General features: G+C 57.3%; 1 protein-coding gene across 1 annotated transcript in view; it reads right to left on the bottom strand.

Annotated features, from left to right (window-relative positions):
- CASTOR2 (cytosolic arginine sensor for mTORC1 subunit 2) overlaps window positions 1-7,662 on the bottom strand; it is a 47,861-nt gene extending 40,199 nt beyond the window's left edge. Inside the window, exon 1 of the mRNA XM_012742195.3 lies at window positions 7,455-7,662. Within this exon, the coding sequence (XP_012597649.1) occupies window positions 7,455-7,567 (113 nt within the window). The 5' untranslated portion in view covers window positions 7,568-7,662. The remainder of the gene's footprint in view (window positions 1-7,454) is intronic.
- Between the last annotated feature and the right edge of the window lie 1,515 nt (window positions 7,663-9,177).

Here is a 9,177-nt window from a genome sequence, read left to right on the forward strand (position 1 = left end):
CTGCATAACAAATTATTCCAAACCTTAGTGGAATGAAACAACAATGAACTTTTCTTATCTCTCTCAGTCCCTACAGTTAGGAATGTGGGTGTGGCTCACACAGGCAGTCCTGGTTTAGGATCTCTCACGGGGCTGCAGGTAGGTGTGGCTGGGGCTGCAATCCACTGGAAGGCTCGCGTGGGGTGGGAGGTCCTGTTTCTAAGCCGGTGCCTGCGGCTGGTGGGAGGCCTCAGTTCTTGCCACGTGGGGCTCTCCACAGGGCTGGGTGCGTGTCCTCACGCCCTGGCGGCTGGCTGCCCACAGAGCAGGGCGCTGAGAGCAGGGCCCTGGGCAGAAGCCCTCCTTTTATGACCTAGCCACAGAAGTCTTACAGTACTGCTTCTGCCACCTTCTAGTGACTTAGAAGAAAGTCACTAAGCCAGACATTTAAAGGTCAAGGGGATGGATGGGTCTAGTTGTTGAAGGGAAGAGTGTCGGAATTCGGGATATTTTACAACTACCACGATTATCCTAAAATAGGGCATATGTGGAGGAGGGAGGGGACAAAGCCAGAGAGGATAGAAGACATCAGATGAAAGAACAGTCACGATGTCAGGCAAGGGGTGTGAACCGGCCAGGAGCAGTCTGAGAAGGATTCTTAGCAAGCCAGAGATGAAGCCGGAGATTCAGAAGGAATGCACAAGCACCCACCTCCAGCTGGCGACACCCCCAACTCTACCTGGCCCCTGTGCTCCCAGCGGCCTCCCACCCACACCCTGGGCCTTTGGACCTCTCACCCCGTACTTTTGGTGGGGAACACAGAGAACACTCATCTTTTCTTCCTGTTGGACAGAAGCCCCTTTTGTGTTTCCCACAGGGCCCTGCACATAGCAGGTACATGCCGCAGGGCTTCTGCACGGACAGAACACACCAGTTTGCACCAGCCTCAGGCTGTGGCCACGCCAGCCACAGGACAGCAGCTTGCCCCCTGCCCTGCAGACACCTGTCTCTTTCCAGCCTCCAGGCCTTCACTCAGGCTATTCCTCCTGCCCAGGGGTCCCTGGCCACACTAACCACTGGGGCTGTCTTGGAGGCAGGAGGCTGTCGGACAGTTCCAGGGAGAGATGAAGAGGACAGGCACAGGGCAAAGGAAAGGGCATGGCGAGGGGGCATGGACCACGCTGAGCAGCTGGATGCGGGGCAGGCCAAGGACAACGCTGTGCCTTCTACGAGGATGCTTGGGAGCTGGGGTTGAGCCAGCCCCTCCCTCTGGGGCAGCAGCAGGCATGGCTGCTCTGAGTGGGTGCTGGAAACGGCTCTGGGCTCACCCTGTGCCCTCCCCACATCCATCTGTGCCCACCCACTCCTGCTCCCTGCTCGCCCGTCTTCTTTTGTCCTCAGCACCTCCTGACATCTTCTCATTCCACCCATCTTGGTACCACCTCCTTTAGGAAGCCTTACTTGCTTGCAGCTCTGCAGTCCCAGGCCATTTTGGCTGCCCCTTCCAGAGGCCCTGCACCTAAATGACAGGTGTCCTCAGGAAAGTTTTCTGAGGGCAGTGACAGAATCTCCACTTCCTAGAATTAGAACGTGATTGTGTGTGCGAAGTCTCCTAACCCCAGGCTTTTCAGGCTCTGCACTCACAGACTGGCGCTGGCCAGCCAACCCAGGGCCTTCTGGGTTGACACTTATTGGAGCTTATGGTGGACCAAGCACCCTTGGCAGTGCTTGACGTGGTACTCACAATGACCTAGGCTGCAGGTGTGATTAGCATCCCTATTTTACAGGTAAGAAATTGACAGCACAGAGAAGTCAAGCAACTTGCCCAGGGTCACACTGGTCCACAATGGTCTCATTCCCTGTGCCAGGATGCAGCAGTGCTGGGATCCCACCTGAGGTGTGCCAGGGCTGTAACTCCCCTGCTAGCCTAAACTGCAATCAAACAGTGGCCTTGGCCCAATGCACTCAGGGCAGTGATAAGGACTACATGGGCTTCTTGCAATTTTAAGCTTTTCTCCCACAAATGCCTCATAAGTCTTCCACACTCACTCTGGCTTGCTGGCAGACCAAAACAAACTGGAGACCTGCACACGGCAGATCTGGCCCAGGCAGGCGGCAGGAGGTGTGTGTGGGCACATGCTTACTGCATAGTCACCTGCGTGCTTTTTTCACCAATCAAATGAGATGGGCTTTCTAGGATGGAATTTAAAGATAATAGCATTTCACAGGCAAAAAAAGAGGGTGCTGCAGCCTCCTGCTACCTCCAAACATTTCGGGATGATGACCTTACCCAGCTTCCCCCCCCCCCCCCCCGCAATTGCTATGGCCTCTCAGCAACACCCCCGCCAAGTGGCTCCCGGCGACAGGGAGTCCAAACCAGTTTGCTTGGATGCCTGGCTGAGTGGTTATCACCCTACAGCTAGATTTCCTGGGTTCAAATCCCAGCTCTGCCACTTCTGTGTGTCCTTGCCTACTCTAGTTTCTCAGTTTCCTCATCTGTCAAATGGGGCAATACTGCTCCTACTTTATAGGACTGTTATAAGGATTAAATGAGCTAATAGATGGTGGTGTTTGGAATTGTGCCAGTAATGTACTAAATGCTTTATAGGTGTGAGCTATTACTACTGTTGCCATTGCTGTTATTACTGTATACTTAACTGTTCCCAGTTTTGCCTTACCGGGCTACAGAGAACAAATCCCGAAAGAGCCTCATTACACTTGGGGAGGTGAAAAGGTCCCTTGTCCAGGTTGAACACCTGCAGCCCCTCCAACTAGTTCCCGGGTTCTGAAGCCCTCCCAGCTCCGGCTGGATTCCCAGGCTTGAGCCAGGCCAGCCATGGCCCACTAATGAGGGGCTCCACACGTAGTACAGGTTCCAGTGGGGTTGGGCTAAGTGAGGCAGAGGGGGAGCCACCACGAGCCCACCTGGATTTGGGGTCACGCAGCTAGCTGTCTGTGCACAGAAACCTCCTTGCACCTGAGTCAGCCTCCAGGCCCGCCCTGGGCAGGTCAGCCATGGGACTGGGAGCCTCTGCCACACCACACACACGGCCAGCCACCACCCACAGCCACTGGGTCCTCCACCTCCCTATGGCTAGAAGACTCCAGGTGGCAGGCCCCACCTTCAGTGGTGAATCCTAATTGGTCCACAATGGTCTCATTCCCTGTGCCAGTGATAGGCTGAGGCATGTACATGTGGCCCAGTGTCAGCCAATGAGATGAGGATGTCTGTGCAGGGGTCCGGGGTGCCCCTGGAAAGGTTTTCTCAGGGACACCGTGGAGGCAACAGCCCTTTCCCTCACTGAGTTTCCTTCTGAGATGCCTGGGGCTCCTCCATTATACTAGAAGCTCCACTGCCATGCCACAGGGGGACAAATACCTGGGTCCCTGATGACCTCATCAAGCCTTTAAGTCACCCAGCACTGCAGCAGCCCAGCAAAGTTCAAGCTTATTGTTTCAGCCATGGCTTTTTGCTATCCGCAGCCCAAAGCATCTTTGCTGACAGCTCGTGGTTACAGTTCATCTTCTTGAGATTAAGCCCATCACACCAGAGGAAGGGTCTGAGCCCAGCTATGCACTCTGGGGTGTGAAAATGGAATCTAAAAGCACGTGCAGGCAAAGAAAGTGGGTAGGGTGGGGGCACCCTTCCAGGCAGAGGGAACAAAGGCCTGAAGACTGGAGACACCATAGGGTGTGGCCGGGACAGACAGGCAGGTGGGCCACAGGTGGCCCTCAGCCAGGCTATGAAGCATCAGGGTTACCTTAGGCACAGGACCACAGGGCAGATGGGATGCTCTGTGGATGGCTTTGACTTTGCCTGCTAGCTCTGTGCTAGTAAGTACACTCAACTGGCCTTCTGACCCCCTACTCCAGCCATACACAGACGCTACTCCCAATGTCCAGAGGCATGCCCGGTGGAGTGGGTGCAGGGTCGCCAGGCTGTTCTTCTGCCAGGTGTGATTCTGCCTGCCATGTCCCTTCCAGCCCCCAGGGCACACGTAAGAGACTCTGGCAAATACTTGGCTGAAATCTGGGTCACTCTGTGCATGGGTCGGAAATCCATCAAACAGACAGTTACTAAGTGCCTACAAAGCAGGGTGCTAAACGCAGCAGAGACAGGGCCTGGTTCAAATCCCAATTCTGTTTCTTCCCAGTGGTGCGACCTTGAGCGAGCCATCTTACTTCTCCAAACCTAGTGTCTGCACCTTTTTGTAAAATATGGCAGAATCGATGGCCACTCTTATCCTCACTGGTGCCGTGGTGACAGTGGTGGTGGGGAGGGATGGATAAAATGACACATAAAAAACTTCCTGAGATGAAGGGGTATAATCTGGGTGAGAGAAAAAGATAAGCAAACATGTTGTCATGGGCCAAACTTGAGAACTGATGGGGAAAGGGAGGGAGCATCTGAGATAGGCCCCAAGGGTCCAGAGGAAGAAATCTCCATGGGGGTGATGAGGGCCCTGCATTCCCAGAAGATGAAAGGTCCCACCAAGGCTGGTGGGAGGGAATGCAGAAAGGCCGGCAGTTCCGTTCTTTGCTCCCAAACCTCTCAGAACAGCATGCCTTACACAGAAGGGCTGGACATAACTGTTCAATTTGGGCATCATTTGCAAACTGTGATAGCAAAACCTCTGAGCTCGAGTAAGAAAGATGCAGATTCAAATCCTGGCTCTTATGGCACGACCTTGAGCAAGTCACATAACCTTTGAGCTCCAGGTTCCTTATTTGCAAAGCAGGTATAATATCTAATTCACAGAACATACATAGAGGGCGGGACCCCTTTTCCACCCAGCTAATTCCTACTTCAAAGAGCTAAAATCCAGGGCCACCTCTTACAGGGAGCCTCCCAGGCTCCTCCCTACCCTGCTAGACTACTCTTTCCCTGACCCCACCCCCTGTGGCACTGTGATCCCTGGGGCAGGGCATCTCAGCATCTCTTGGATCCAGCTGTACCCCCACACAGAGTGGGTGTCTCCTGATGCTGCTCCCTCCCCACACCTCCACTGCAGGGAGACATGAGAGTGAGGAAGTGACAGTGTGCTGGGGGGTTTGAGAAGGTTTCGGGGGTTGAATAGGAATGTACTAGGAGGGAGGGCAGAGAGTATGCGAAGCAGAGCTGGAAAAGGTACAGGTACAAAAGCAGAAGTGTGAAGGGAACAATAAGGTAACTTGTGGGTCACTAGAGTATTTGTCAGAGAAATGGCTAAAGATGTGGATTCAGGATCCAGCCCCTACAAGGCCTTGAATACCATGCCAATGGTATTACTCTATAGAGAGTGACTGAAAACATTTTTAACAGGTGGCACAGAGACCCCTGGGGAATGCTTCGATAGTCTGAACTAAACCTAGGTTTGGGGGAGGGGTGACAGGGCTACGGGTCACTACCTGGGGGCAGGTATTACAGGAAGCATCGAGGAGGACCACAAGTTCCACCTGGATGGCTTACTGAAAATCTCTTAGATAATATATCTGCACCCCACTACCCCTCACGATTGCTAAAAACCATTTCCCTCAGTCATCCCATGCCATACACAGGGCAGACCTGTGTAAACCAGTGGGCCAAGTGGTGCTATTTCCATTTTACAGGCAAAGTGAGATGACCTTTGACCTCTGAGTCATCTTGAGACTGGACTGGTCACCTGGGCCTCGGACAGGTTGTGGCTCCCGAGGGAGAGGGACCCAAGGAGGATCAGGATTTCCAGTGTTCAGACACAGCAGGGGCTCACCTCGGGCCATGCCTGTCTGTGAGTCCTCCAGACCAGACCCTGGGGTGAGGGCTGGAAGGCCAGTCCCTCCACAAAGGGAAAGGGCAGAGGGAGCCTGCCCTTTGCCGCTTCTCTACCAAGCCCCCAAATGCCCCCTCCTTCCAGCACCTAGGCCCCGTGCACAGCCGCAGCCTGAGTCATCATCCCCATTTGTATGGTGGCCGAGAAATCAGCCAGGGGGCTGCCCAGGGCTGAGGGCCAGGGGTTGGAAAAACAAGGCCGTTCTGTTGCCTCCAGCCTTGGAACCTCAAGACCGGCCAGGGAGTGGGGGGCAGAGGGCAGCTAGATACAGGATCAGAAGGTGTCAACAGCCAGAGGGGGCTTTGTGTGTATGGGGGGGGGGTGGATGTTCAGAATCTGAGCTGTTGGCTTTTGTTTTCAAATGACCTGTTTAATAATTACCTTTTGCAATCAAAGGTGCAAACGGGCTCTGCAAAGGCAATGATTTCAAATCTCCAAACCCCACCAAGCAGCCCCCAGAAGAAAGTAAACAAGATGCCACTGGCAGATCGGGCTCCATCTCGCAAACAATAGCCGGACCGAGCTCCCGCTCAGACACACACATCAAAGTGAGATTTCCAAGCAAGAACTTTAACAGGCAGAGAGCAGGCTCAGATTGAATTATTTCCCTGCGTCCCCTGAGCTCCTTTGAGCTCAGCGCCAAAGGGGGCAGCCTGGGGGGGGGGGAGTCTGTCATTTTAACGTTAACCTTGACCTGTCAAGTATTCATTCATTTTGCAGCGAGGGAGAACCATCACTGCCCCAAACCCTGAAAAACCAACCGGCAGCAACTTCATCATCCCTTTTAGCAGTCACAATGGTGGGCGAGCGGAGGACTTAAGTTACAGCAGCTAGCTGGCACTCACACTCCACCGGGCTCCCGGCTCCCTGAACAACAACAACAAAAACCCTACTCCAAGCACCTACTGGGGGCTCACAAAGTCAAACCCGTACCGGCGTTGGGAAAATCCAAGTCCCCCCCCCCCTTTACCTTCCTAGGCCTTCAACTATTTTCCCCCTGCAGCATCCAAGCCCAGCCTCAAGGCAGATCCATAAACACGCCTGCTCCTCCCCTTCCACGGTTCGGCAAAACACCCCCCGCCCCCCTTTCCAGGACCCCGAGGAGAAAGGATCCCGGCGACCCCGGCCCGCAGCCGCTCCCGGCCCTCGCCCACCCCTCCCCCGCGCCGTCCGCAGCGCTCGCAGGCACCTTGAGATAAACACCCACTAATGATTTTACGATTTTCTGCTCAGGGTAGCCGCGCTCAGCACGATCCCTCCCCCCGCCGTGGCGACGGGGGCCGGCCCAACCGAGGGATGGGGGGATGGGGGCGTTAGTTTGTTTTTTCCTCGGCCGCGTCCCCACACCTGTTTTTCATTCATTCATTCATTCATTCGTTCGTTCGTTCATTCATTCTCGGATTCGCCACTGCAGCCGCCCGGCCCTCCGGATCTCGGGGAGGGGGCTGAGGCGGGGGACGGCGGGGCGCGGGCGCGTCGGGGCGGGGGCCGCGGTGGAGGGGCCGCCGGCGGGGGCCGGGCAGGCGGGGGGCTCTGTCGGGAGCCGGCCAGCCGCGGCCGGGCCCGGGGGCGGGGCGGGGGCGCTCCGGGGGCCGAAGTTGTTTTCCGAGGCGCGGCGGCGAGGACAGCCGCCCGGGTGCGCCTCTTTGTCTCTCCCCGGCCGGCGCCGCGTCCCCGCGCGCTCACCTGGTCTTGGAGGACAGGAAGGCAAGTTTGATCAGGCCGTAGGTGAAGAGCGGGATACTCTCCTTGGCGACGCTGGCAACTTGCAGCCGGTGCTCCAGGATGTGGAGTTCCATCGTCCGCCCGCGCTCCGCGGCGGCTCATCGGCGGGGGGCGAGCCGCGGCCCCCGCCCCCCTCCGCGCCCAGCCGGCTCCGAGCCGCCGCGGGCAGCCGGCCCGGGGACCGGGAGCTCGGCGCCGGGCGGGAGGCGGCGGCCGGGCCGGGCCGAACAAAGGCGAGGCCCGCCAAGTTGCGAGGGGCCGCGGCGGGCGAGGCGGCGGCGCCGGCGGAGCAGCCGAGCGGCCGGGCAGCGGAGCGGCGGCGCGCGGCGCCGGGCGCGGGGAGCAGCTGGTGCTCGCTGAAACAAACAACTTGCCACTCAAGCGCCGGCCCGATGCGCACGCGCGGCGCGCGGCCTGCCGGGACTTGTAGTCCGCGCCGCCTGCGCGGTCGGGGGCTGGGCGGCCGCGGCAGCAGGGGCGCCGACCTGCGGGAGCCCGGGCCCCAGCGCCGCGGGAGGCCGAGGGCGGGCTGGGCGCTGGGAGCCGGCGCGAGCCCAGGGGCGCGTCGGGGCGCTCGAGCTCGGGGCTAGGCGCCTGGGGGGTCGCGAGGTCCCCCGACAGCTCCGGCGCCCGAGGAGGCCCGAGCCTGGGAGGGGAGAGAGGTGGAGAGATCGGTGATTCCGGAGCAGACGAGCAAACCGAAAGGGGTGCCGGGGACGCGGCGGCGCGGCCCGGGGCTCGGGAGCGAGGCGGCCCCGCGGGGCGCTGTTTGGCGTTGCGGCCGCGGGAAACGTGAGCGAGAGACGCGGCCGGCGCAGGAGCCGGGCGGGAGGGTCGCGCGTGCGGGCCTGCGAGGGCCGTGTGTCCCGCGGAGGGCGGCGGGGGCCGCGCAGCCCGCACGGGACGACCCCGACGGCTGCCAGCCGAGCCCGTGCCAGCGTGCCGCCGCCGCAAAGTGCCCCCTGCGTGGCTGGCTGCTTTTGAAATTTTCTAGGTTAAAGTTAACGGTGCTTTGCCCTTTGGCAGAGTAATCTGGGGACGTGATGCGTCAGGTCTACCTGCTAGGCAGGCCGGGATCCCTTCTTTTTGAGGAGAACGTTGGCTGTGTGTCAGGTAGGAACGCGCTAGGCTCCCTCTTTTCCGCAAAGGAGAGTCCGGGACCTGCGGTAGATATTAGAGCCAAGCCTAGCCCCTCCAGCCTTATTTTCTCTAAAGAATTTAATCCCTTTCTAGTAAAGAATAGATTTCCTTTATTTTATTTTATTTTATTATTTTTTTTTGTTTATCTGCCTCCCCCCTCTAGGATCTCAGCTCCAAGAAGGCTGTGTTTTTTGTCTGCTGCTGCTGTAATCCCAGCGTCAGCAATAGCCACTGGCAAGTGAGAGGCGCTCATTCAATATTTGTGGAATGCATTAATGCTTCCATGCCGTTAGAATCCAGAGATCTAGAAAGCCCAAACGGAAAGGGATCCATGGGCCAGGCAGGTAACACAGATGTGTGAAGCCGTTGGGTGTCAGGCAGTTGGAAATGGGACAGGAGAAGGGAGGCCTGCCTGAAGGCATAAAATTCAATTTCTAAAAACAACAACAACAACAACAACAACAGAAAACCAACAGGTGAAACAAAACAAGGCAGGATTTGCCCAGTTTTCTGACTTCTTGGGATGGTCTAAGTATTTTTCAAT

Source organism: Microcebus murinus, chromosome 19, assembly GCF_040939455.1.
Source record: "Microcebus murinus isolate Inina chromosome 19, M.murinus_Inina_mat1.0, whole genome shotgun sequence".
NCBI lineage: Eukaryota > Metazoa > Chordata > Mammalia > Primates > Cheirogaleidae > Microcebus > Microcebus murinus.